The following is a 27,932-nucleotide window of genomic DNA, read 5'->3' on the forward strand; positions in this document are numbered from 1 at the left end:
CGTGACCGGGGCCGCGTCACGTGATCCAGGGGAGCGGTCATGTGACTCCCCCTGAGCCGGCGAGTTTCGGGGCGCGTGCGGGGTTCCCGCCGGGACGCTGTTGCCATGGGAACGCGGCCCGCCTGCCTGCCCGCGCTGCTCCTGCTCCTGCTCGCGCCGGGTACGGGAGGGAGGGTGCCCGTGTGAACGCCCCCCGCCGGGCTTAATTCGGATTGAGCTGCCAGCAAACCAGCTCCCTAACGCACCTTGCTTCCTCCAGCCCACGGCACCCGCGACCCCGGCTTTCAGGAGCGGTACTTCGAGCAGGTCTTGGATCACTTCAACTTCCAGACCTACTACAACAGGACCTTCTTCCAGCGATACCTCGTCGCAGGTAGGGCTTTCGCCTGCGGGCCTGAGGCAGGTGCAGAGCCTGTGCGCAAGGCCCTGCAGCGGCTTGGGAGCCTGGCAATGTTTTTGGAGCGATACCATTGTCATAGGGTCATCTCTATGGCACATTGCAGCTCTGGCACGGTTGACTGGTCCCTCACGGGATAAATGTCAGCTGGCCACACATGCGAAAGAAGGAGCAGGCGCTGCACTGGGCAGCTGCTTAATAAATGGCACCGGGCATGCAAAGGAGTCCAAATGAGAAATGAAAAAAGCGCCCTTGCTTGTTCCCTGAGTCTTAGTTTCAAATGTCTTGAGAGATGGGGCTTCTATTCCAGCTTTGCCTGCCCTGCAAGGATTTCTGCAGCCTCAGACAGGGGATGCTCAAGCTTTTGGCCCCATGAGCCATGAGTGGGCCGAGGCTGGTGCACAGGACAGATCAGGGCCTGACATTGCCACTGCTCCCCTGCCACCCAGTTTCCAGGCTCATGGGAAGCTCCACAGGCTGGATGATATGGTACCCAGGGCCAGTTTGGGACTGATGGGTTAGGGTTTGAGCATCCATGGTCTAATGTCTCACTGTTATGTTTTTCTGCATTTTAAAACAAACTTTCAAGCCCTCATCCTCTTGTATTAACATAATTCCTCTCAATATGTCCACCCATCAAATACTTAAAAACAGGATAAGCCCTTCGCTTTTCTGATTCAAAAGTCAGCCCATTTGAGTTTAGCTTTTCTAATCTGTCCTCACAAATCAGTTCTTGCCCCTTAATCATGTACACTGCTCTTCTCCAGGTTTCATCTCAGTTCATCTTCCTGGTAATGAGGTGCTCAGAGCTAAATCCCTGGTGATGGCAGACTGAAGAGGGGGAGCAGGAATGACCACCTAGATAAGACTCACCATGGGGCTTTTGTTGCTGTGTTGTTATTTTTGTCCAACTTCTACATAAGCTCTTACTGGTATAGCTTGATGCTTTGAATACAACAGAGAAAACAAATGGCTGCTCAAATATTAAACAATGTAGATGCATCCTGGAAGGTTAGCCAATTCAGAGTCTGGAAGGTTAAGGGGTATAAGTTCCAAATGTAGTCAAGTAGGGGGTGTTTTTGCTTTATTTTTAGCCAAAAGCTCTTTTACCAAACACAAAGAGGTGAAGTGAGCCCTATATAAACCAGGAGAAAGTCTGTTGGAGTGAATGGAGTTGCACCATATTCCAGTCCAGCGTATACAGCCTTTGCTCACTTCCAGACAACATGAATAGCTGAGATGGGGTAAACTAAGTAACTTTTTTGTGTACAGTGCTTTAAAGTCTTAAATGTTTTGGACTGCACATAGAAAGAACGAGTGAAAAGTCAATAAAGGTGTCGTTTGTTATGTTCTGAAAAACTAGATAGCAAGTCATCTTGTGTGTTGCAATATATCCTTCAAGCATTGAGTTAATAAATAGAGATATTGTAATAATTGTACCAAACACTGTTTTGAATTTTTAATTCGGAATGGGTTTTTCAATGGGAAAAAAATTCAGTTAAACAATGGAAAGAACAAAGATCTTTTGGGAAATAGTTGGGGGAAAAGGTTAGAGACCCTGATTTTAGGCAGAAAGGAAGAGATGAAGTTGAGTTTAAGCCACCAATAGCCTCAGTTGATTATCTGATTTTCTTAGGGACTGAAGGAAAAAAAACATCTTTAGCCTCTGCTTTTTTCTTCTCCTCCCTCTCTTGGAAGTGACTGCAGCAGCAGGCTCCAACACCCCATGCATTCATTCAGTTATGTATGAGTATATTACATGTGCACACAAGTTTTATATATGTAACCTATGCCAGGGAATGGAAAGCTGACTTTAACTGTGTTCCACCACTCTTTGGATTCTAGTGCCATGTCTAGCCAAGCTCTAAAGTACAGCTGAATAATCATTGTAAGGTAAATGGAATAGGCATTATGGTTTTGTTGCTTTGCAAATAGTTTGTCTTGCTGGTAAGAATGACTCATTGTAGCAAAGTGTCTGTGGGAGTGCTGAGGGTTGTTTTGTTCCCCTTTCTTCTATGCAGTGTGGGTCTTGTCCGATTTATCAGTCAGGATTTGGAAGAAAGTTGCTTGCCGGGAACTGCCTTTACTTTAGTCTCTCTCGCAACTAAATCAGCTCATTCTCTCCATAATGAGATTAGTTGAAAGTTGTTCAAAGATTGAACTTAAAAATAAGTATAAAAAGAAGAACAAATTGTATCTACTCTCATAACCAATTTTTGTGGCTCTTCAGAACCTTGAATCATACTGGTAGTCTTACTAGCGTGTTTTGTTTCATTGTGGTTCCTCTTAGCAGTACCTTCCTTTTCTGATCTTTCTCTGTTAATTGCTACCCTGCCCGGCCTTCTCTCAAATGTGTCATGCAAAGAAAAAATTCCCCATTGCAAATAAATCCAACTCCTATTCCCTGAGTTAGTTAAATTAGAAACAGTTACAAAATATTTCATTGTTTTGGCAAGTTTAAGGATTTGTTGGGATGTAAAGTTTTAGTCATGTTTAAGTTAAAATGCTAACCAATTGCCAACTGAAAGTTGAGGTCTAGACACATCTTAACAATTTGACAGAAAGCAGGAAGGAGAGGGACAATCAACATATGGCCCCTTTCCATATTATTCTTCCATAAACATTAATGAAATCAACAGGACCTAAAAATACTCAGCAATACATGTGCAGCTCTTGGCACCATACAACTTCCTGCCCTGCTACACTAAACCTGCTTTCAACTGTAGGTATATATAGACATTTGATCTGCTGTAGTCTTCATAATACCAGGCTCAATTTCATATTATAGTAGGAAGGAAGGATCAGATACATGCATGGAGACATCAAGCAGATTTTCTCCACTTCCCCCTACTCATCCATGGTAGGGGAATAAAGATGTGCTTATAAATGATTAGGGTTCCTATGAGCTGAAATGTACTTTGTAAATGCACATTTATTTCTATTGGGGGAAACAACTTCCAAATGCCCTACAGTATTCTGCAATTCTGGGAATTTTGAGGTATAGCTCTGAGAAACAGTAGTCCATATGCTGCCCTCAGTAGAGCCCATTTATCACAGTTAACGACTTAGAACAGGGGAGACGGTCCCTAAATCTAGACTACCTGTATTCCTCAGTATTGTGTCCCCATGAGTAAACTTCCTTTCTGTGCCCCATCCAGCTCTCTCCTAAGTCTTGGCTTCTACAGAATTCCTGATCAGCTTGACTGAGGGCAGACCCTTTAATTGGTGCATTTTTATTTGCTTTAACACGTTCCTAATGGCAACCTCAAACAGAGAAATTCTGGAACAAGGAAGTCGGGCCGATATTCTTTTATACTGGGAATGAGGGAGACGTCTGGGAATTTGCTTGGAATTCTGGGTTCATCCTTGAGCTAGCAGAACAGCAGCATGCACTGGTGATCTTTGCAGAGCATGTAAGTAGTTTATTAAACTTGTTCATAACAGATTTCCTTCCTACAAGGCATTATCAGCTTCAGCCTCCAGTAGTCCCAGGACAAATAAATGAAAATCTCACACCCTGAAGTTGATGTGCAGGTGCTCTAGGGTCTACATATTGTAGAAGATCTTCCCTGTAGAACTACATAATTATTTATTTTGCCCATCCACAGCACTGTAAGAGTAATTTGTTCACTATAACCTTAGCTGCATTTTCTTGGGCTGTAGCAAGCATTTTTCCCCAGTTCTGAGCATGCAGTAAGTTCAGAGCAGCAGAATGGTTGTGCAAGGCTCATATTATTGTGCATTAACCTGCCATGTGCAGAAGGAAATTCTATTCTGGTTCACCACCTTAATAAGCCCTCTATAGCCTGCAAGTAGCCTTCTGTCTATAGGATGAAGGGAGGGTAGGATGTACATTGCCTATTTAGTCCCTGGGTGTTTCAGTTGTTGGCCTCCCTGCTAAGATGGTCAACAAGGGGTCCAATGAGAACATGCCCTGTGACTGCTCATCTGTTAAGGACCAAAACTGCTTTCACAATTGATGTAGGCCATCAGATAGCTCCTCCCAGCCCATTCAGGCTCAGATGTGGTGGCTTATAAGGGGAGGTGGTATTTGAGGTTACATAGTCAGCATTATCTAATCTTTGTACCTCTTGCCTCAGAGATATTATGGGAAGTCTCTTCCATTTGGAATCCCATCAACAATGCAGAAGAATATTGGCCTGCTCACTGTGGAACAAGCCTTGGCTGACTATGCGGTGCTTATTACGGACCTGAAAGCTCAGTACAATGCCAAGGACTGCCCAGTCATTGTTTTCGGAGGCAGGTAAATGCTCTTTAAATCGGTCTTTCTTAAATTTTGCTTCCTAGCCATATACCACAGGCTTTCCATGATTTCTTGCGCTGTCTCCAATGTTAGCCTTTTTTCTGCTGAAGCAGGATGGCTACCTGCAGCAAGTGCATGACTGAAATAATACACCTGCCCTCCCTTTCTTCACCGATATGGCTACCTGGTATTTCCTCTCTATTTAAAATGCCTGCTGTTTGTGCAAGCCTTGAAAACTTAATATAGAAGCCTTTGGTCCTATGCAAACAAACAAGGACATGCATTCTAAACCATGCTGAGCAATCTGTTCCAGCTCTCTTCCCTACCAAGGAAAATTAAGATAAGGAGATCAGAAATTCCCTTCAAAAATCAGACAAAATGCATCTGCCTTAAGGCAGAGAAGAGGGTACTCACAGTTATTGGGGGCTGCCATTCAAAAGCAGATTTTCCCAAGTCAGTTGTGGCTCCTGCTTAATTTAAAGAGGCACCAGGAATTGGAAAAAAAAAAAAATCTCCAGAAAGTTTCAATTGTTGAGTTTATAAATCATGTCAAGCTTTGTGTTCAACATGGAGTTGCATTTTGCGATAGAGGGATACCTTATGGTCCTGCTACAGTCCAAATCTGGGTAGTCCTGGTGCCCTCTGGTGGCTACCCTGCTCCCACTCCAGCTCCTTAGTGTACCCCTTTGCTAGTCACACCTGCAACACCTTGATGTCACTATTATAGCACATTGGGAGGCTGTCTAGAGGCTTGGAGCAGTTGTGCTGCCTGTAGTCCAACTTCAGTTATTTAGCCAGACCCTTGGTCCTCCTCATCACCAGACCCTCAGTCTGCTAACAAACTATTCCACTGTGTTAGTATTACTCATGACCAGTCACACTAGGCTTGTCCTTTGTGCATTAGTCATGGTTCTCATCACTTTAGAGACATTAATCATAGTCTCCACCATAGCTGCAAACATGCTGCACAGGTCTGAAAACAGCACAAGCCCAGTCCATAAGATAATCAGTTGTATTTAGAGTGTCTTTGTTCAGTCTTCTTGCCTAGCTCATACTCAGTCATACTGGCTTCTCCCAGTTTGGGCCTCTTGGACCTACTCTTAGTCTCCAGTATTACTTCTCTGCTCAGTACAGAGAGTTTCTTCAGCAAAGATAGCCTAGGCTAGTCCCCAGTGCTGCTTTTAGCTGCTCCTAGCAAGAAAATGCCTATGTCTATCTCTACTCTGAGATGATGACACTACTAGCCCTAGAGCCAGGCTTATGTAGCACATAACTCCTCTGCTTCCTTCTGGTCACCTGACCTCTTCTCTCACAACAGAGCCCAAGTGACACTAATCCTTTATCCTGCAGGCTTAATCAGCAATCTGCCACGCAGAGCTCTCTGCAGGCTGCGTTTTGCCCTTTCCTGCAGCCATAACTTAATTAGCTTCCTGGCCTCAGTCTCAGTAACAGAGGTTGGGGTCCCTGTTACACTGACACCAGAACAAAACATTACCTACTAGGAAGGCAGGAAAGTGGTAACAGACTGAAGGGCTTTAGATTAGTAAGCATTCAATTTCCATCCAGACCATGCCCATGATTACTGGAAAGTTTTTACTACTGTCTCTCCTTTCGGTAACACATGCAAAAGAAACCATTGATCTCAGTTGTGTTGGCAATACAGGGAACACAACAGCAGTTGACAGGCTTAGGGGAGAAGCCAGGATCTGAATTTATCACAGGGTCTGAATGTCCCACTCAGCCGTGGAGGGGTCTGGAAAGACAGCGTTTAGGCTATATGGGGAAAACTTGTGCTGCTGTGTTTTTGTGGGTAAAGTGAATCCCTGTTTCCAGGGACTTCAGCCCTGCATTAACTTCAGATGAAAGCTGTTGCAATATGGCAGATGGGCATATGGTTATAATTAAGGTTGCCCAATGCCTTCCCATTTCTACTTGCTTACCATTGAAATTTGCTGTGTCAAATACTTTCCACAGGCTGATTTAGTTTCAGCCAATATAGCTCCCCTCTGATTTAAGAGAAAATGATATTGTTTTGCCCATGTTGGGGAGGGACAGGGAAACTTTTATAGCTTTGGAACAGAGGTGACATTGGGCAGAAATGATCCTTTGTCTTTGTTTTCTACCCCTCTAACGCATACCCAGATTTGGCCAAGGTAAGCCTCTGAATATGTGCACCCAGAATAACTGACTGAATAACTTGCTTGGCCTCAGGCTTATCTGACAGTTCCTGTTGTATCCACAAAGCAGTGGTGCCTGAAACAAAGGAGACGGACTGATTCACTGGACTTGGGGGGAAAAAAAAGCCACCCTATCAACTTAGCCACCTTGCTACTAATCATCTTCCTTGCTGCCATACAGGTTCATTGGGAGGTCATTTCCTACTTCTCAGCACTAGAGAGGCTACCGTTTCCTAAATGCTTCTGGACATCTTTTGCTGAGAACCTCTCTTGATAATCTTTTTAAAAACCCTTCCTGCAGTTCCTTCCCTAACCCTATACAATGCAGTTTTGGCATGACCTCCACTTGTGCTTTGCATTAAAGTTATCAGAAGGTCCTTGAGTTTGTGCAGAACTGACCTTAATGTTTTTGGCCATGATTTGCTTCTGTAATCAAATCCCAGTGATTATAGTCCCCTATATTCCCATCATTATGCCTAGAGCTGCCCTGAAGGTCTGGGGAAAGGTCAGCAGGGAGATATTGTTGGATGCACTACAAACATAAGTGACTGGTTTTGCTTGTGTGTATGTGTGATTTTTTTAGCAGCCCATCTATCCAAGTGGCTTTATACAGAGACCAGCTGCTTGTCTCCACTAATTGATTTATATTTGTTTTAATACTCTGTACAAAGGAAGGACAAGAGTTTGTGTGGGAGAGGAGACTCATTTAGATTTTCAGTTGCCCTGGGTTGGATGAGCTCACCACCACTGGCTCCTTCAGGCCTATGTTACTGAACAGGCTAGCATTGTGTCATGTCCATTGAGTGAAGTAATCTTCTCTCTTTTTTTTCCCCAGTTACGGAGGCATGTTGAGCGCTTACATGAGAATGAAATATCCCAATGTTGTGGCTGGAGCATTAGCAGCCAGCGCGCCTTTGTTGTCTGTGGCTGGGCTTGGAGACCCCACCCAGTTCTTTAAAGACGTCACTGCAGTAAGTGGAAGTGGTGCATAATGGACAGTTTTGTTTCTAAGTGGCCAGGCTAGGTAAGGTGTCTTGCTACTGATCTGAAGTCATGAGTTTGAGCCTTTCTCTAGACTTGCATCAAAGGCTGTCCCCACTTGACTCTGCTGTAAATGGGTACCTGGCCATTTGGGCTGGGGAGTTGAAGGCATCTGGACATGGTGCTAGTAACATCACTCTTTTGTGTGTAGTGGCTACAGAAATTGGCATCCCCTAGCTACTGTAGTCTAATGCATTATCTAGGCTCATGTTAGGTGAAGGAAAGACCCAGTGGAAACAGAGGGGACTCTTGTGTCTATTTAGAGAGTGGTAAGAGACTCTGGAAGTCACAGTTAATGGCAGAGACTTTAAATTGTAGTAGTATCACATAGTAGTGTCTCTCAGGACTGCAGTTTAGGGCTGGTGTGACCTGCCTGCTGATAATTGTCAGTGCTTTGCTGCTGAAAGGTCCCAGGCTGCTGGCTTTGGAAGCTGAAGTCCTCAGTGTATCCATAGAGTGCTACTTACTCCTCTACAAGGGAAGTTGGATTTGGGCCACCATGTTCAACCATGATTCTTTAGCTTGTAACTACAGCACCTATGATTCCATGGGGTCCCCTATACCAAAATGAGCTAGGCCCAGAACTGCTTAGGTGCACCCAGTACAGCACAGCTGCTCCTTAGTCTTGAATTAACTCCCTGGTAGTTCAGCCCTGAGAATTCTTCCACATAACATTAAATCCTTCCTGAAAGTTGGACATAGCTTTTTGCTCTCTCTCCTGAGCTTGTTATTAACAATGCCATAAATCATTGCAAATACCTGAGGAGAATCCTGTATAGCTTTTAAAAATAAAAACTCCTTCCTATTCACTTCTAACCTGGGTTAATCTGTAGTAGTGTTGGAGGCCATTTGGATGCTTAGATTCTAAGTGGCTCATTGCTTGTGGTTTGAAAAATGTTTCCTTTCCCCATGGTCATGTTTTTATAACCTCATTGTATCGATTTGAAGTAGGGTGGCCATCATAGAGGATAGTCTGGCCCTCCTCTGTCCTCTGTTGATACGAAACCTGATTCCTTTATGTCCTCTATTTCTCTCTTCACGAGAAAAATAGAGGACATAAAGGCACATGGTTTCATATCAATAGAGGACAGAGTAGCAGAAAACTGGAATGTCCTTTATGATAGCCACCCTAATCTGAAGAGAGGCAATTCAGCATTCAATTGCTGTCCTTGGGGAGGGAACACACCTGAGGGTTGTTAGTATTCACAAAGACAAACCTTTCATAGAACATTTGCAGGCATCTATCTCCTCATCTTGCATCCATGCATCTGGCATGTGCCAAGTGTGTAGGTGTAATAAGGATGGTATTAAATGGCTTGTCTAAGGTTAGGAGGGAAATAGCATACATGGAAGTAGTAACTAGTCCCTGGATTCTGGTATAAGTTAATGCTGAGTCTTCACTAGAAAAGCCGTTAGTAAACATGTTTTCTTCTACGGTATACATGGCCTGTAGCTAATTTACACTGGTCTGGCAAAGTAAAAAGAAATGAACATTGTCAGTAAATAACAACACCCAGCTATTATAAAGCATAGTTCGTTAGCAGGTCTCAAAGCACGGGACAGAGAAAGGTGGTATTCCACCCACACATTTTACAAATGATAAGGGAAACTGAAGCAAAGGGAAGGGAAGTGATTTGTCACAAGTCACCATTCAGGTCAAGGACAGAGCAAAAGGAGTGGAACTTGCTCTGAGTTCCAGTACAGTGCTCTGTCCAGTTTGGTGCCTCTCAAAATGTAGTGTCTGCTCAGCTTAAAGCTCCCGATGACTGTGAGAGTGCTGTCTAGTGGCTTCAGTGTAAACAAGAATTGAAGCCTCATTATGCTCTCCTGACTACTGAATTTAACACTGATAAGAGAAACTACTGCATATCATACTTATTAGCAGAGACGCATCATACATTATAGCATTGGAAGGGACCTCACGTGGTCCAACTTCCAACACAGGTCCAGGATTTGCTGTTCCTCAACAAACCCAGACAGCTGCCGCTCTAGCCACTTGCTGAAAACCTCCGTGAAACAGGTTCCACAGCTTGTCCGGACAATTTGTGCCTTTGTCCGTGTCTTATTTGGCAATGGATGATGAGGAACAAGTTGCGGTCAGTCATGTTGAGCAGGATGCTTCTCCTCCTTGGGGTGGGACTGGGGGATGACATGGAGGAGAGAGCAGAGATGGTATCAGTATGAGAACATGCATATGGCTCTTGCCTATATGGCTTGCTGCCTGCTAGCCCTATTTGCGCCCTGTGGTGTTTTCTGCTGTCTGTTGCTGTTCTTCTCTGATATAGGCCCCATGGCTCATACCTGTGTGTTTGTGTAGATATGAACATGTGTCACCTTGGCTTGGCTCTTTTCATCTCTCTGTCTTGCCTCACTTTAGGATTTCAGGAAGTCCAGTTTGGATTGTGTCAAAGCTGTGCGTGAAGCTTTCCAGCAAATCAACAACCTGTACTTGAGTGAAGGTAAGATAAGTCTGGCCCTCCACAGCCTCATGCTTCCAGAGATCTGGCAGGAGGTGCTCTCCAAGGCCCTGTCTGCAGGAGAAAGTTGCCTCAGCCTAACCTCAATCAGCTTTTAAACCAATTTAGTTGAACCAATGAAAAACCGTGTGTAAACTCAGCTTTCAAATTAGGAGTTGCACCAGTTTCACTAACCCTGTTCAAACCTCACCTTAAACTAGACTAATGAAAGTCCCTACTAGAGACAAGGCCTCAGGTGGGTTTTTTAATACCATAAAGGCATGATGCACAGGGTGTTAGGCATCATGCATTGTATTTGGGCTGGTAGTGATAAGATCAGCTTGTGTTTGGTCTAATGCCACCCCCTGGTGGAACACTGACTGAACATTATTTTTCTTACTCGCTGCCTTAGCCCCTCCTTGAGTTTTTGTTTTGGATTCCAGCTCCTTGCCTCTAATCAAATGACAGCTTGTACCGGAACCTTAAAGGCAGCCATTGCTGCTTAATCAGAAAAGGTGTGATGAGTGGTGTAATATTCTGCATCCCTGATCTCAGCCACCCAGAGAAGCCTGAGGGTCCTCTTCCAGCTAGGGTCATCTGACTCCAATGTGTGGGCTTTAAGGTACATCTGCAGCCAGAAAAGTACCTGTGCTATAGTGATTGTCACAGCAAACAGGTCCCCCTCCCAAGTGTAAATCCACCTCTGTTATCTCCCCTAAATGCTATTTGATTTATTAAACTGGGGCCTGATAATCGAGCTCGGATTTTCCTACCTCCATCTGTCCTGGAGTCTGCAGTGATAACTTAACTGATGCAGTAGTAAGATGCTCTCTCCTGGCTCTGCAGAGTTAAGGGAAGTGACAGGCACTTTGTGAGCAAATTAAGGAGCCAAAACTGCAGGGTATCAGCAACCTTCATTAGCCTCACATGGGACTTACTAGTACCTGCTGGGGAGAGGCTGGAGGAGTACGGAGATGTTTGCAAATAACTTTGCTCTTGCTAGGCCAGTGCTTTGGTTCTTGTTCTTCTTAGACTGTTTTCTCTCTGTTTTGAAAATTTTATACAACTCAGCTAAATAGGAGCCTGTGTATTGGGTTTGCATCTGCGGTGTTGTTACACTGCATCTGGACACTCATGTTTGAGTAAGTTAATACATAACATATCTTTCCCATTAGAAAATGTAAGTCTTATGTGTAGAGGCTCATGTTACTCCTGGCTAGCCAAGCATGGAGGCATGAATGAAACATGGCTGTGCTCCACCAGATCAGCTTGCACTCTTGTGAGGCATGCGTATCCATTTTCTCTGCCTCTGCAGCCTATGATAAAATCAGCAGTGACATGTCCACCTGCAAGAAAGTTTCAAACAAGAATGATGTCTACCAGCTATTTGAGTTTGCTAGAAACGCCTTCACCGTAATGGCAATGATGGACTATCCATACAAAACAGACTTCATGGGCCACTTCCCTGCTAACCCAGTGAAGGTGAGCACCAGTTGAGAAAATGAGAGTTGGGTGCTTTGGGTGATTTTTCCTTTGCTCTGCCACTTAACCTTCTTTAAACCCATTGCTCTGGGATGGGTGGTGGTAGCCAGACTTTGTTTTCACTGAAGTCACAGAGACATTGGGTTAAACTAGTCATACTCAAACTGTATCACCTGTGGCTGTTGGTAGAAGATGTTACCAAATTTTGGTTTTTGGGTGGTTGATTTTTTTTTGTGTGTGGTTTTTTTAACTGCGCTTTTTTCCTGCAACTGTGACCAGCGCAATATGTGAAACTACAATAATGCACCCTGTTAACTGCAGACTGGAGGGGGCGGGTTTGAACTAGAGAGGGTTTGTCACAATTCCCCTTCAGGTGTCTTTGTTGTGGGTTTCAGTAAGCACTGGCTGTTCATGTAGTACCTGTGCCGTTTAAGAATGCATGTTACTGATTTGAACTTTTAAATGCTGTTGGGTGCCTAATCCAAAGACCTTAAAGAGGCCTTGTTTCTAAATGGCTAGTGCTGAGTGTTTTGCTATGATCAGTTCCTTCCGGCAGTATCCCAGGTTGGATCCTCAGTCACTAGTTGCTCCTAAATAGTCTTCCTATTCCAGGCTGGCAGTGTGGATTCTTTTCTTCAGACCTCACATGGCCAAACTCCTCTAAACATGGGCTTATAAGGGCCTTTGATTATTTTCCCCCATGTTAGTCCCAGGGGTCTAATTGATAAGGTGCTGGTCTCCTTAGCAAGGGAATATGGATATCAATCTCAACTGGGTAGAATAAAGTTTGCACAATTTGAGGGGCAGTGTGTTCTAGAAAATAGAGCACTAGCCTGAGGTTTAGAAGCCCAGGGTTCTGTGGCTGTCTCCACCACTGATTTTTCTGAGACACTGGGTAGGTCACATCTTCCTGGGCCTCAGTCTCTCTATCTGTAAAATGGAGGTTGATGTAAACTGATGTCCTTAGTAAAGTATCTGTTGATCCTAGACAGGATGTGGCCTCTTACCTCAGTTGCTCCAGATGAACTTCTTCCTTTCTGGTCAGTCCCTCCAACGTTCTTTTTAACTGGAGATGGAAACTCTTCGTTAATTCTTTGCAAAGCAGCCAAACAGAAATAAAAATGCTTAAGTAGTGGCCTTTTCTTGGTTACCTTTTCTTAGAAGGTTCCATCATCACTGAGTTCCTCAACTTAACTTCTCATCACTTGTCATTTAAAACCCCTGCCTAGATGTTGACCAGTGTGTGCATGTGTGTTTTCATTCAGGTTGGCTGTGACCAGATCCTCGCACATCAGGACCCTATTAGAGGTTTGGCTGCTCTTGTTGGTGAGTTAGCTCCATCGCTTTAATTTTTTTTAATGCAAAACCCTTTTGAAGTCATTTTATCCCATATTATTTCATGAGTTTGAGTCTGCACAGCTAATGAGAACCCAGAGTTCCCATTCGAGTGCTGGGCTCATCAGTGGCACATTCCATATGAAGACCTTGATCCTTTACACACCAAAATTGTGCTGCTCTATCCTTAAACTCACATTCAGGCTAGATGATCAGAAGAATCCATTTTGGCCATAATCTGTGGAACTTTGTGTTAGTAATGGTGTCATCAGTGGGGGGCAGGGTGGTGTCCATCTTATCTGCCTAGAATGATTCCCTTTTTGTTAAAACGATCTGCTGTTTTAGAAAAGAATCAGGTTTAGATGTGTCAGTAGTTTTTTTATTTTTAAAAGAAGCCTGGGGTTCAGGCCGATGCACTGGGAGGAGGGGACTGATTCCCTTCCCTGCTTGTTCTGCTCTCTCTGCCACTTTGGCAGTGCACAGGGACATATTGAGGTTAATCTAAGAAGGCATTGCTCCTAAATTCCAGGTTATGGTATTTTACCAGAGAATGGAGCAGAACTGTTACAATACTGAGCAGGTTTCCATGGAGCAGCTACCTTGCGCATCCACTTCCTGCTCCCATTAAGACACTGATTGGGGCTCTTGTTTGTTAGTGATGAACAAGTTGAGAGTGGATTTCTTCCTCCCGCTGCTGAGTGAGCACTCTTCTCCTCTCTCCTGCTGGTTGGCCATAGTCTTATGTGACAGTGTAATCATGCAGGAAGCATGGTCAACTAAAGGGTTAGGCAGAGAGCCAGCTTTCTTCCAGATCCTTCCCTCAGGATCATACACGAAAATGCCATCCTCTTTACTCATGTGTCGCAACGATCCTCCCCCTGTGATGTAGAGTCTGGACTGGTGTACAGTGATGCTGAACTGGCAGCAGTCAAAACGCGAGAGAGTTAGTGTGGTCCACTGGTCAGTGCTTGGACAGTAACACTCAGTCTCATTGACATGAATCCATTCCTCTGCCTGCAAAGAATCAGATCAGCATTGACTCACCATGTGGCAGTCTGGAGGGGTGTCGCTATCATGATTGCCTATTTCAGGTCACAGGGACTGGGGAGACTGGTGACTTGCATGCCTAAAGGCAAACTTGGTATACAAACTGTCCGCTAGGGGGCTTAGGGTGTTTGCAGTTAAAATTCAGCAAAGCATGAGACTAAATGGTAGAAAACCCCAAAGAGGCATCAGCAAACTCCTCTCTTGAAAGTAGAGAGGGATGGGCTGAAGCAGATGCTGCAGTGAAAAATGAAGTGCTCTGAAAGGAGCTGAAACTGCCCAAGCTCTGTCTGTCCTCTTTAGACTCAATGCATCATAGAGGAGCACTTAAAAAGATAGCAGCCAAGACTGGACTTTGAGGCCATTTTGTCCCCAGATTATCTACAGTAAAGGCTCAAAGACAGATTTTGAACATTTGATATATGTTTTGCATCTAGCATTTCACTCTTAGGTATTTAAGTTATGTAGGGAAGCTCCACTGGAGGCACAAAACTGGTAAGGTACAGTTAAGCGAAGTACCCAAAAGCCATGTTAAAATACAGTACACCACTGACTACCCATGATCCTCCAATCTGATCCTGATACCAGCAATAATACAGGCCACGTGTGAACTCGCCAAATAGCACTAGAGTCTGAAGCAAGGGGGTGAAGCAGTGTGGTTGGAGTCCCCAGGGCCTGTTAGCGCAGTATTGTGCCTGTCTTGATTCAGGTATGTTCTTTATAAACTGAATTCTCTCTCCTCCTTGGGAAATCACCACATTTAAAGGCTCTGGATACACCCAAAGAATCTCTTCAGAAGGAATGCTAAGGGGTGAAATTGTGCTCTAAACCCAAAAGAAGTCTTTATCTGGGCTTAGCCTCTGAAAGGAGTAAAACTGAATGAGCTTATAGAACCTGACTTACTGGGTGCATCTACATGTTCATTAATGCACTGTAGTTTCTGCACATTAAGTTTAAGTTTAGTATTTGGATAACCAAGTACTAAATCAATGCACAGTAACTGGTGCTACTGTGCAGGTTTTTACAGACACTAACTGCACAGTAGCCTAATACTACTGCAGAGTAACGTATTAGCATGTGTTTTGCCCAGCACACAACTGTGCAGTCAGCATCTTGTGTATATGCATTTACTGAATAGCACTTGATCTATTTTAGGTGCTTATCTAGCCCTTGTTTTTCTTGCCTCTGAGTATCTCACAGTCTGCACTATATGTATTTTCACACTTCCTTCTGGGAGCAGGCTTGTGTGATTAGCTTCATCTTAAAGGTGAGACTGGAAGCACAGAGAGATCAAATCTCAAGGTCGCACCAGAGACCAGTGACAGAGCAGGGACTCAAACACAGATCTGGCAAATCCTAGCCTCATGCTCTCACCATTGCGCCACCCTTTCCATCTCACTACTGCTTGCTTTCTTCAGGTCTCCCACTGGGAGAAGGAAGATCAGGCAGTCAGCTTTACTTTTTGATTCTTCTGCAGGATGTGCAAGTTAAGGAATGTTTGTTTGGTTTTTAAACAATTTCCATTAATGTTTTAAACAATGGGAATAACTAGAATCTGATTACTAACACAGCAGCAGCTAGTGAAAACAATTTTGTTGACCTTGGCCTATGTAGAAACTGGCTGGCTTGATTCAACACCTTGTCATTCTACTCTAAGACTAAAAATCCATTGAACTCAATGAAGTTCTTCTGTCACATATCTGGAGCAGGGATGGGCAATTATTTTGGGCTGGAGGACCACCTGGGGTGTTTGGGTGAACTTTTGAGAGCCAGGTCATAACCCCCCACATACTTGCAACAGCTCACCAGAACTCCCCAAGTGGCCCTCCAGCCCAAATAATTGTCTACTCCCCAGGCAGAGAGAACAAAGGTTAGGGGAACTGAACCGTTGTTCCCTACTTCTCCCTGCACCCCCTTCCCCACCCTGAGTCCCTGGTACATGGCCGGGCCAGACCAGTACTGCACTGTGTTCCCTTCCATTACCTTGGGTCATGTGGGTGCAGCTAGCTTGGCTCCTGCCTGACCCAGCCACATGTTGGGGAGTCAGGGTGGGGGATGGGATACAAGGAGAAGGGGTGAAACGGAGCATGGCACTGCCTGGCCAGGCCTGGATGACCCATGGCTCCTGGCCCCTTTCTCTCTGCCCCCACTTTCCCATCCTGAGTCCCCAGCCTGTGGCTGGCTCAGGCAGGAGCCATGCTAGCTGCACCCATGTGGCTTGAGACAGTACAGCACTGGCCCAGCCACGTGTCAGGGACTTGGGGCTGGGGAGAGGGTGCAGGGAGAGAGGGGTTGAGATCTGTAGATTTATCTGGACCTTGCCAAGCAGGTGCTGCATTGTGTTTTTCCCCCTTCTCTCTGAAACCTCTCCTTTACCCTGAGTACTCAGCATGTGGCCACACTGGTGCTGTGCTGTGCTTCTGTGCGCTGCTTTGGGCCACACCACATGGATGCAGCTGGCGTGGCTCCTGCCCAACCCAGCTGCATGCTAGGGAGTGAGGACACCTGGTCAGCCAGGAGCTGCACTAGCTGCTCCAGCTCTGCTCACACAGTGCAGCCAGAAGTGGCTCGTAGAAAAACAGCGTGGTACCGGTGCCAATGCCCCTATCAGGCCCTGGTCCAGCAGGGCTCAGATAACTCATGGCTTCTAGCCATCTTCCTCTTGCACCCCTTCCCCCTGCCAGTGGGGAAAACCTTACTTGAGCTCCAACTTACTGGGCACAGGGTCGGAGCAGTGTGCAGACAGCCTTGCCAGGCAGAAGCCTGGCCAGGAGCTCAGTGCCCTCTGCCTTGGAGTTTACACTGGGGGCTGAGGGCAGGATGGGGGTGGGCCAGCCAGGGAGAGGAGGAGAGTGGTGGCTGCTGCTGCTGCTGCTGCAGCTGGCTGGCATGGGGAAGGGAGAAGGGCAAGAAGCACTGAAAGCCAGGGCAGCCACAGCCCAGATACAGTTCTTTTCAGAGAAGCAGCTGCAGGTCAGGCATAATCATTTGCCAGGCCAAATTTTGCCCACTCCTGATCTGGAGTGATGCAGTGACCAGTCAGGAGCTCTAGTTGCAAAGACTGAATTTCAGGTTAGCTAGATCACTTAAAGCAAACAGACTTACAGCATTCAGAGTCCTTCCTCCAATACAGAAGATTCTTTCTTTGACTGTGGCCATTCCATGTTCGCATCGGGCAAAGGTCATAGCCCGGTTACTCACCCAGCGTCGCAGGCGAGGGAGGTAGCTGTGTGTATCTCGCAAGGCTTTACCACCAGAAAATCCCCCTGGAGGAGAAGCACGGAAAGAGAAACGCTTTGAGCAAGTTCCTCACCAAACACTCTGCAAAAATGCATCAGGAGAGCCTAGGTACCATTATTGCCTATCTCGCTGTGGAATTAAAGCGTTTTGTGACACTTGAAGGCTTTAGAAGACCCTGACCTTTTCTGTTTCTCACGGGTGTGAAGAGGGGAATTTTCTCAATGGAGGGGATGAAAAACGGGTACAAAAGGTTCTTGCTTGATGAGCATCCAGAAATGTGAAGGCTTTGAGCACTGAACTTGTTGGGTGTCCTGCTAGGTGTGTCCTGGAAGTAGACTCTTCCCTCAGGATTTTCTAATGGTGTTTGGGGTATCTCCAAACCCAGCCAAAACCAGGAATAGCCCTTCTTAAGTGTGTGCTTCCCACTGGAACCAGAATGTACAGTATCACAAAGAAAATCTATTCACCTTCTTCAAATTTCTGAAGTTTTGTCCAGTTCTCAAATCTGAGCCACTTTGTTGGTTCCTCTTATCTAATCGTTCTCTAGGGCACATGGGTATTTTGGTGCTATATTAAACAAGGCTTCCCCTCACGGAAGGAAGAGGCTAATAGTTGACTTGACACACCCCTTTGTACTTGCTGACATTTAGAGCAGACAAGTCTGTATCTTTAGTATAGACAAGGAACAAGGAAAACGCATATCAAATCTGGCTGACGCAAGAGCTAACTCAGCATCTTTCTGGGCTTGCTTTGTGCACATAACCTCTGTCTGCATAGTTCATAGATTTCATAGACATTAGGGCTGGAAGGGACCTTGCAAGATCATCGGGTCCAGCCCCCTGCTCAAAGGGCAGGCAGTCAGTTGGGGTCAGATCACCCCAGCAAGCACAATAAGCATCCAGGTGTTTCTTAAATGTACCCAGAGTAGGTGCTTGCACCATTTCTGGGGGGAATCTATTCCAGACTCTGGAGACTCGGACAGTAAAGAAGTTTTTCCTTATGCCCAGTCTAAAACAGTCTTCCAGTAGTTTGTGACCATTAGACCTTGTCTTTCCTTGGGGTGCCCTGGTGAACAGATGTTCTCCCAGTTCCTGATGCACCCCCCTTATATACTTATAGGCTGCCACCAAGTCCCCCCCAACCCTTGTCTAAGCTGAAGAGTCCCATGCCTCTCCTCATAAGGCCTGCTCTCATGCATGTGGCTTTCCTCTGGATTCTCTCAAGCTTCTCTACATCCTTTCTAAAGGGCAGAGCCCAGAATTGGATGCAGTTCTCCAGCTGCGGTCTCACCAAGGCTGAAGTGAGAGGGTGACTTGGGTTTTGCCTGGGATGTGTTGGTAGATGCAAGCCAGAGTTTTTTATTTGCTTTGCTGGCTGCGGCATCACACTGGTGGCTCATGTTCATCTTGTGATCAGTAGTGACCCGCAAGTCTCTTTAGGTCGTGGTGCTAGTGAAATTACAGTAAGTCTTGTTTAAAGTTCTTACGCTAGCATTGCATACTTAATTTTTCAGTCTAATAGAAGAGGGATGTAGACAAGTCCACGGTCTGAACTGTCTTAGACTATTTTAAGGTCTTGTATTATTGTACTATCTAAACAGTTCATGGTGTTTTTAATGCATTTCTCTTCAGAGCACCCCATGGCATAGGGAAGTGTGTCCATTCTCATCATACAGATGGGGAACTGAAACACAAAGACACTTAACATGACCAGGGTCACACAGGAAGTCTATGGCAGAGCCGAGTTGAACCGAGACTCCCAAGTTTAGGGCTAGTCCCCTGTCTGCTAGACTCTCTTTCCTCCCTCTTGCATATACATTGAGTTGATACAAGAGCATTGCACTGGATTCAGAGTTTTTAAAAAAGACTATTTCAGTAGACTTGTCACTTCAGACTTGCTTTTATGCCTTACTGAGACGCTAAAGTCTGTCTTGGAAATTCCCCTCTTAAGGTTACAGAAGTGTAATTGCCTATTAAGTGCACCATTAAGATGACACAGTTATAATCAAACCTGGCCTCCTCACTTTAATTGTCACAGTGGTCTCTTAAGGCCTTAAAATTTATGAAAAGCTAAAGCAAAAGGGTTCTTATGGCAATGTCAAGTCAGCCCCATGTCTTACTTTATCACTGCTGTAACACAGTGGGCTTTTCACAGGAGAAGACAGGAGTAGATTCAACTGTACATACACCATGCCCAGATTAACAACTATGGTTTTATTTTGTATTTCCTAACATGTTAGCAACATGTATCAAATGTTTTAATTATTAAATGTATCCAAATGATCCCTGTAAATATTGGAGGCCCCATGTGTTGGGTGCTGTACAGACACATTGGAGGAAACGGTCTTCTGCTCTGACAGCAAGTGCAGTGGGAAATCACCTGGATCCCAGTTTTAAGTCTTCTCTGCAAGATGACACCCCAAGTAAAGAGCAGCATTAACTGAAGTACCTTAGTGCAGAGGGAGCTGATTCACTAGGATGCTCCATACAGGTTCCCCTTACTGAGCTATCCAAGCACTGGCCTAGGTCCAGCCTTGCTTAACTCAGTTTTGTTGATTGCCGTACTTTGTGACGCAGCTGCCTCTCACCTGAGATGTAGAGGATTCCTTTGTGTGTGGTGCCTGCGTGGTCAGCCACTGGCATTGGGCAGGGAGCCATAAACTGCCACTTGTTCTCAGCAGGCTGGTAGGATTCCATTGTGTTGGTGAGGTTCCCCAGTAGTGTCCCGCCACCCACGGCCAGGATGCGATCAGACATCACGTCTACGTGGAAGCGCGTCCGCCTCTCTAACATGCCAGCCACCTGCAGCCACGAAGCATTACGGGGATCAAACCGGAACACCTAGGATCAGTGTTTAGAGAGGAAAGCAGTCAGCTGGCCTTGCTTGTGCACAAGCATCCAATGGGCACTGTGGCTTTAAAGACTTTTACTGTAGGCAACAAGAGTGGTAATGCTGAACCTGAATGGTTCTGTTTTAAAGGTGCTTACTATGCTCAAGAGAACCCAGTCTGTCCTGCCTTACCTGTATGTAGACTGCACTAGATGTCATACATGTTTTCTGAATCCAGGATGACTTCACATATCCCTCCCTCCACTGAGTTAAACTTGGTGAATTCTTTGCTTACTCTTTGCCCTAGTTATGTAAACACAGCAGATGCTAAGAGCCTGTTACAAGCTGCTGCTCCAGGATGCTTTAAATCAGTGCTTCTCAAACTATCTGATGTGGCGGACCAGCAATTTTTTTTTCCAGCCAGGGACTGGTGCCTGGTTCAGCCAGTGGCAGCAACTGCGTGTAACAGCGCTACGAAACAGCCAGTTGCGCATTTGCTTTCTCTTTCCTCACCTTGCACGAGGTGACGTCACCTGGAGTGTTGGAACATATGAGCTGTGGCGCTATGACATATCAATGTTATGCTTCTGAAAATGTATTTCTTTCTTTCCTGGCAACTGGCTGTGGACCGGCGACTGGTGGCTCACGGACTGGCGACTGGTGGCTCACAGACCGGCACCAATCTGCGGACCACCACTGAGAAGCACTGCTTTAGATTGCTAGGGATGTGACTGGGCCACTTGGTGAATTCTCCCATGTAATTGCACCCACACCACATAAAGCCACCACACTGAAAGCTCTCAGAACAAGTCATCTGCATGGAAATCTTTGCTTTCCTCGTCACTGAGAGTGTTTGGCTCACTCTGTACGTTGTGACGGTAGCCAGACTACAGGTATTAATTCACACCTAGTTGTTAACAGTTTTCAGTAGTCGCAGTACGGCTGTCACCTGAGCACCTTTTGCATCAGACACTGAAACAGCTTCTGGGCCTTCCCCATCCTGGGATTTTCTAGCTCCAAGATGGAGCTAATTGTTTGGGGTCCCACTAGAGGAAGTGACTATGGTGGAACGACTGGCACACACTCAGCTCAGCACAGGGACCTGCCCTCCAGGTTAATCCTGGCTAGGGAGTAGAATTTACTAGAGGCTTCCTAGAGCAGCCATTTGCAACCCCACCAGAGCTCGCACTTTTGACAAAAAACCAAAAGGAGGTCTTCATGCCTAGGCAGGGTAAAGGGCTGTTCATCTTTCATGGGCAGAAGAAATGCTGGTGCTGTTCTTAGCTGGACACAGACAGTAGTTTTTTGGATTGATAGAACCATTCTGCCTGCAGAGGATGCATTCTGCTTCAATCCCAAATCTGGCCCCACTTGTATGGGATCAAGTGAGGCAGCAGCTAAAGGCTGAAGCAGTTGGGGACTGATTGCTCCACCACCTTGCTGTTTGAGGCAGGCACACATTGGAGCTGGGCTATGATGGGATCCAAAGTGGAACAAAGATGGCTGAAGTAGACTTGAACAAGCCATTTCCCAAGGGAGTGGGGGAGCCCCATCTCTAGAGGGTTTGCAGAATGGGACAGAACATTAGGAAGCATGCAGTAAGGAGGAGTCCTATGCTGAGCTCTGGCCAGACTCAAGGGAGTGATTCCAACCCTGTCTCCAACACAACTTTTCATCTTGCACCTCTTTGAGAGAGCAAATGTTGACTTGTTCCCCCGCCAGCATCCTCACAGTAGCTCTGAACTGGGGGAGGGCCCATTCTCATCCCAGGCAGCTGGGATAAAAACATCTAGCAGCCACTTGTGTCCGAGTTAAAGGCTAGCGCTTTCCAACCCCAGGCACCTACGTAACTTTAGACACTAAGGTCATAAAGTTGGCCTTATCTGAGCCTCCGTGTCCACAGCACTGTAGTGCCAGCTCACTTCCCTGGGTTCTGGAGTCTCTTCAGCCTAAGGCTGTTTTATTTCAGGCCTTACCTCATTTGAAGGATGTTTCCCCGTCGGATCGAATCTGTACTGGCCTCCGATGACAAAGAGGAAATTACCGATTACAGCTACACAGTGGTTGTACACGGGTGTGCAGAGTTCCGCGACCTTTTGCCATGTGCTGAAGCTTGCGTCTGCAGCCCACATGTCAGCGCGCACGCTGTTTTCGAGGGTTCTGCCCCCAACCACAAGCAGGCTGGTGGCACTGGAGCGGATGTTCGTGTGCTGGGTCTGCAGGACTGGCTGGGCATAGAGCTGGGAGTGGTAGCACACGGCATGCTGGAGGTACTTGTGGCAGTCGGAATTCGTCCTCATAATGGGCATCCCTTGTACATATCTCTGTAGATCCCGCAGAGGAATGAGAGGCAGTCGGATTCTCCTTAAAATATCTGCTGCTTCTTTCATCCTTGCATTGTTGTGCTGCAACCAGCATATGGCGGCATTGAATAGCTCCAGCTCAGTGCACCCCTCCATGTCTGTCTTGTCTAAGATTTCACATAAGGTCGCTCTGTCCAGCTCTTTCACATGTCGAGGATCAGCCAGTATCTGCTTGTAGTGCTGCCCTATGTAGCGTGTGGCTTTCTGCCTCAACTCTTCTGGTCCAAGCCTCTTAGCAATATTGAGAACATCCAAGCAGTTCTTGTGATTCAAGCAGTCTTCCAGAAACCGGAAACACAGTTTGATCACTTCCCGGATAAGCAGGGCTTCTGCTGCCTTGAACGTCTCTTCAATGTTCTGTAGCGAGAGATCCAGCGTGTTGGAGTAAATGAAATTGAGAACGTTCCTGAGCCCCCTGGCACTGATGGCTTTCAGCTGGATGTTTGCATCTGTGTTCCCCGCTCTTGCTGCATTTCCAACAAACAAAATCTTGCAGTAATTGCTGGCTGAAGCCAAAATGATCTTGTGTGCTGGAAAACGAACTCCATCTGCCTCCAGTGTGACGTCGCAGAGTGCGTTCTGGGACCGGAGGCTGCTGACTCCCTCCAGGAGTTTGGCCAGGTAAGTGTCTGAAGTGAGACAGGACCCACAGCTCTGGGTGCTGAGCAGCATTGCCTTGAAAACCAGACAGGTGGAGAAATCTTAGCTGGTCTCTGTGAGGAGTCAGTCTCCCACATAGGGACTTTCAGGAAAGCCTTTAGTTTCCCCCTGTGGGGGACCTATATCACAGCTGACTCACGTTTCCAGAATCTTGTCCGAAATTTAACGGTACTTTGCTAACCTGTTACTTGCAACAAGTCCTGGGTGTTGCTTCTGCAGGAGTGCTGAGTGCCGTGCCTCGCAGGGTTGAACAGTCTTGTTGGCAACGATACTGTCTAGGGGTAGTTGTCATGAATGTTTATCTGCAGTGTTTTTCTTTCCAACTAGTCTGGGAGCAGGCTCGCTGACGGCCACTCAAACAATAGCGTGTTTCTTCCCTTCTGTATTTGGCAGCTATTCATCCACACAAAAGCAACTGTTTTCTCTAGCTCCCTTACCACGGTTGAGTGGCTCGCGTTGGCCTAGGTATTTGTGTTAATCTGGGCGAGTCCAGGCTTGTTACCCTTCCTTTTCTAAACAGTGATCAAAGAGAATTCTTTCTTGGATGGGCTGGCATCGACTGTCATACCGAAAGTCGCCATATTCAGGCTAAAGAGCATTCAGGCTGGGGAGTGGGCATTTGCTTAACCGAGTATTGAGAATTTGGGTTGGCTTCCCTGTTATGGTGTCTTGTATGTGAAATGAAGCCCAAGTGCTTGGGAAAGTTAAAGTCCAAGACTCACCTATGGGCCTGAGAAGTTTTCAGATGATGTGTGCAATGAGATGGGAAAGCCACAGAAGGAAAAAGACCTAGGGAAGCTCTCTCAAAGAATGGGCATTGCAAAGCAAGCTCTCATGCAACAGAAAGACTATGTAGGGGTTTTGCTGATCTAACGACTAGGCAGGTGCAGGAGCTGTGGTTGCCACCACTAGCAAATCCTCTTGGATCCATTATGTAATCCCTATCCCGACCCACCGTCTGCTGCATCATCCTGCTCCAGCTTGCCTTTGGATTGTAAACTGTCTCAGGTTAGCACATGGGGCTCTGTTTTTAATGCTGAGACGGAGGTACTGACACTGGCTTAACACTAACCTTCTGCTTGGCAGGTGTGTTCTACAATTCAAGTGGAAAAGCATCATGTTACGACATCTACAGCCAGTACAGAAAGTGTGCTGACCCAACAGGCTGTGGCACTGGCTCAGATGCTGAGGCATGGGACTATCAGGTACATGGTTGAGGCACCAGTGGAGTTTTAAGATGGGGTCCCTGCATTTCTATAATGGCAATTCCCACGTCTGTCACAGGCCTGCACCGAGATCAACTTAACTTTCAGCAGCAATAATGTGACTGACATGTTCCCTGAGATCCCCTTCACTGACACCATGAGACAGAAGTACTGCTACAACAAATGGCTTGTGCAGCCACGAAAGCATTGGCTGCAGATCAGCTTTTGGGGCAGTGGTACGTGCTATATCGGGGTGAGAATTTGGATAGGATTATGGGGTGGAGCCTACTCGGTGCTAATGAGCATATGTGCAGCATTGCTGGGAAAAAGTGAGAGCAGCTGCTCAAGGGATTGGGGACTGGTTTTTGCCTTCTGCCTTTTTGTCCTAGTTTTTCACTGCAAGGCTTACCCACTGCTCCCTATGAACCCAGCCTTCCTTATGCCTGCCACCCCCCTCGCCCCAGCTATGACACTTGCTGGCTTTCTCCAGTCCTCAATCGGATGGCTCTCCCTTCTCCTCCCTGCTGATTCCTGCACTAATAGTATGTGGAAACATCATGCTAGAAAAGAAGCCAGTTCTGTCAGTCTCCTTTCTGGAAAAAGATAGCCATTCTCTTCTAGCAGAGTTTTGTGCCTCATTCCCCGCTCTGTGCCTTATCACATGCAACTGAGGTAAGGAGCAAGGTACCTTGGCAGCCTGGCTTTGTGCACATAGCCCAGATTTTGCAGTAGTTAAAAACAAGTGGAAAAATCAGTGTACCTGCCAAAACATGTTTTATTCTTATCAGTTTTCCCCTGTTGTTCATGTTTTCTGAAGCAGTTTGACAGGGTTTGGGAAACAGGCAGGAAAGGAACTTCTCCAATATCATCTCTTTGAATTTCAGACCTGAAAGCAGCGAGCAACATCATATTTTCAAATGGAGACTTGGATCCGTGGGCTGGAGGTGGTGTAAGTATTTGCACTTCCGTCTTGCATAAAATGTGGGGGAGCAGGGCATGAGTGTCAGACACAGGGTGCATTAGCCAGTCCTGGTTCCCCCTTTCAGTGTAGCACTGACAACCCATTGATAGCCAGCTGGCATTTCTAGAAAGCAGCTGCCATGCAATCAGGAGCTGCTTGTGTGTGGAAGACTCAAGATTTTTTTTTTTTGCTATGCTAAATCATTTGACAGCCCCTGGACTTTTATGACAACAGTAAATTTAGTCTTTCAGGCTGCCAGAAAAGGGACTGGATTATATTAACTCTGCTGCAGGGATAGTAGATTCAGAGGTAGCTGTGCTGTGTAGTGGTTTAACCTTAGGTTTGTAATTTGGTGAAATGTGACTAGACCAGCCCATGGCTATCACACAGGCTGTGTAGCCTCCATCACCTCCGTGCACCTGTTACTTTGCTACAAAGCCTATCCCTTCTCTGTTCTGTGATGGTTTTTGATGGAGGCTTGCAGCAGTAGTTATCACACCTGCAAGTTAAATGCAGACCCCCACTTTCAATGGTTGAAGATAACTTCTGTGTATACCGAAGTCAGACCCCTCAGCAGACAGATGTAACTCGTCATTCCTGGTGGACTGATGGGTCCTGTTACTACCAATTGTTTATTGGAGGAACAAGTCTTACCTAGTAATTAGTGCTTTCACCTGCAATGGGAGAAGTGGTAATTTTTATTTGGGGCAATATACTTGAGCTACCACTAGCAGGAGAGAAGCAGGAGTCTAGGATTCCTGCTCCTGATGCACCAGCAGCTGTTCCTAGTGGCCTTATCATCTTCCTTTTGTTGCTTGGCTTTATTTCTAATTTTCAAATTCCTTATTAAATTTTACTTATGTAGAAGGGGGAACTTGACTTGTAGATCTTATTCCAGATACGCAGTAACCTGAGTTCATCACTTATTGCAATAACCATTGAGGGAGGTGCTCATCATCTGGATCTCCGGTATGTATTTTTGTGCCAGCAAATCCTTGGTTACTTTCTCCCCTTTGACCTGTGCATTAGTAGGAGCATTGCCAGCAGATTGAGGAAAGTGATTATCAATGTATTCTCACAACTAATGTGTATATCGCTTTGCCTTCTCCACAGAGGATATAATCCAGTTGATCCTCCATCTGTCATAGAGGCACGCAAGCTAGAAGCAAGGATTATCCATGACTGGGTGAAATCTGCAAGGATCGAGAAAGCTTGGGAGAAATTTTCTGGAGCTTCTTCTAGTTTGTTGCCATGAAAACAGCTATGCAGTCTTCAGCAGGAATACTGTGCTGTTATTGTTTGTACCAGAAAGCATAAAGGGCAATAGCAGCCTTTTGCACTAACTTTGAACCCAATCATTTGAGGAAAAATGGTCAGTTTAGGTGGTTCTGCCAAGGCAGTGGAAATTGATCTTATAGCATGAGTCAACCAAGAAAGCCATTAAGCCAAATCCTGTGGCAGGACACAAACAGCACTTTGTATGGGTCACATATTGCATCAAAGTAATTCTAAATGAGAAGGACAGAATAAAATGCTAACGTAAAACCAGCATACCATTCGACAACAACATGCTTTCCAGAACGTTGGAGGAAAGGATGTGGCCCTGTGATAAACACCAAGTATTATCATTGTAATGCTCATCCCATAGAAATCACCACTGTGACAATTATAAGATAGTTGTAGACACTGCCTTCTTTCAGCTCAAAACAGCATGCATCTTCAAAGTAAGTAGGTGGTATCTGATGACTGGGAGAAGTCGAGTGGTGATTCCTAATTGTAATGATCAGTTATGGGAATCGGCTGAAGAGACTAGTTTGTCCAAAATAATTAATTGTTAGTGACTGTTCCGAGACTTAAAAACCTTAGTAATTGTCAGCTGCATAGCAGAGATCAGATTTTGGTGAGCAAGTGGCCTACATAAAATAATGCCAAGGGGAACTGCTAATATACCCGGATTGCAATATTATCGAGTAATAAATCACACTTGCAATTAAGACAGCGCCACTCTTTTTTAAAATAAATTAGAACTTTATTAAACTGTGTGATAGAATTCCATGGCTTGGCTTTAAGTATAACCAAAGGGGATACAAAAAGGATCTCTCTCTCACCCTTCTAAAAAGGTGAAGCAAATTCATCTTTGTACATTAACAAATGGACTCTTACCTACTGGAATCACTGTGTACCAATAAATACTAGCAAGACTGCAAAAAATCTTACTACTTAGTAATCAATTATATGCCTTAAAATAAATTGTATCCATGGATAATGATTACACAGGACAGGAAAAGCCTTGTAGGGCATTCCAGGCTCATGTTACTAGGTAGGCAAAGTACAGCCCTGGTTCAGTTTCTAATACGTTGTTCAAAATAAGATTTGGTGTTAATATGTATTGGTAAGTCCTACCAACACTCCCTATTTGGTTCACATGGATCCTAGGCCAAACCTTGATGTTGTTTCACGTGATCTGAAGTAGACTCC

At 45.7% G+C, this 27,932-nt stretch overlaps 2 protein-coding genes across 2 annotated transcripts; one reads left to right on the plus strand and one right to left on the minus strand.

The window, feature by feature from the left end:
* DPP7 (dipeptidyl peptidase 7) lies at nt 1-27,665 on the plus strand. The gene is made up of 13 exons (XM_090021072.1): nt 1-160; nt 260-373; nt 3,671-3,810; nt 4,498-4,661; nt 7,674-7,809; nt 10,257-10,338; nt 11,651-11,817; nt 13,083-13,143; nt 24,375-24,493; nt 24,573-24,729; nt 25,378-25,442; nt 26,353-26,423; nt 26,568-27,665. Exons 1-13 carry the CDS (start codon nt 106-108, stop codon nt 26,707-26,709), a joined length of 1,473 nt encoding a protein of 490 aa, XP_089877198.1. The 5' UTR covers nt 1-105; the 3' UTR covers nt 26,710-27,665.
* On the minus strand, nt 13,166-24,354 carry LOC149855496 (kelch-like protein 13). Its single transcript, XM_090021073.1, has 4 exons — nt 22,242-24,354; nt 20,024-20,276; nt 17,302-17,462; nt 13,166-14,166 (listed from the first exon to the last, which is right to left on the minus strand). The coding sequence occupies exons 1-4, from the start codon at nt 23,298-23,300 to the stop codon at nt 13,777-13,779; spliced, it is 1,863 nt and encodes a 620-aa protein (XP_089877199.1). The 5' UTR covers nt 23,301-24,354; the 3' UTR covers nt 13,166-13,776.
* Nucleotides 27,666-27,932: the final 267 nt, after the last annotated feature.

This window comes from Crocodylus siamensis, chromosome 11, assembly GCF_052110815.1.
Source record: "Crocodylus siamensis isolate JL-2025a chromosome 11, ASM5211081v1, whole genome shotgun sequence".
In the NCBI taxonomy this organism is placed as follows: Eukaryota; Metazoa; Chordata; order Crocodylia; family Crocodylidae; genus Crocodylus; species Crocodylus siamensis.

What these genes read in the sequence shown, in the direction of transcription:
- DPP7 (XM_090021072.1), top strand. Translation starts at nt 106, where the DNA reads ATGGGAACGCGGCCCGCCTGCCTGCCCGCGCTGCTCCTGCTCCTGCTC. An exon ending in CTGAGGCATGGGACTATCAG is followed by an intron (nt 24,494 to 24,572) that starts GTACATGGTTGA and finishes CGTCTGTCACAG; the next exon opens with GCCTGCACCGAGATCAACTT. An exon ending in GCTCATCATCTGGATCTCCG is followed by an intron (nt 26,424 to 26,567) that starts GTATGTATTTTT and finishes CCTTCTCCACAG; the next exon opens with AGGATATAATCCAGTTGATC.
- LOC149855496 (XM_090021073.1), bottom strand. Translation starts at nt 23,300, where the DNA reads ATGCTGCTCAGCACCCAGAGCTGTGGGTCCTGTCTCACTTCAGACACT. An exon ending in GGAAACATCCTTCAAATGAG is followed by an intron (nt 20,277 to 22,241) that starts GTAAGGCCTGAA and finishes CACTGATCCTAG; the next exon opens with GTGTTCCGGTTTGATCCCCG. An exon ending in GAGGAAGGACTCTGAATGCT is followed by an intron (nt 14,167 to 17,301) that starts GTAAGTCTGTTT and finishes GATTCTTTGCAG; the next exon opens with GCAGAGGAATGGATTCATGT.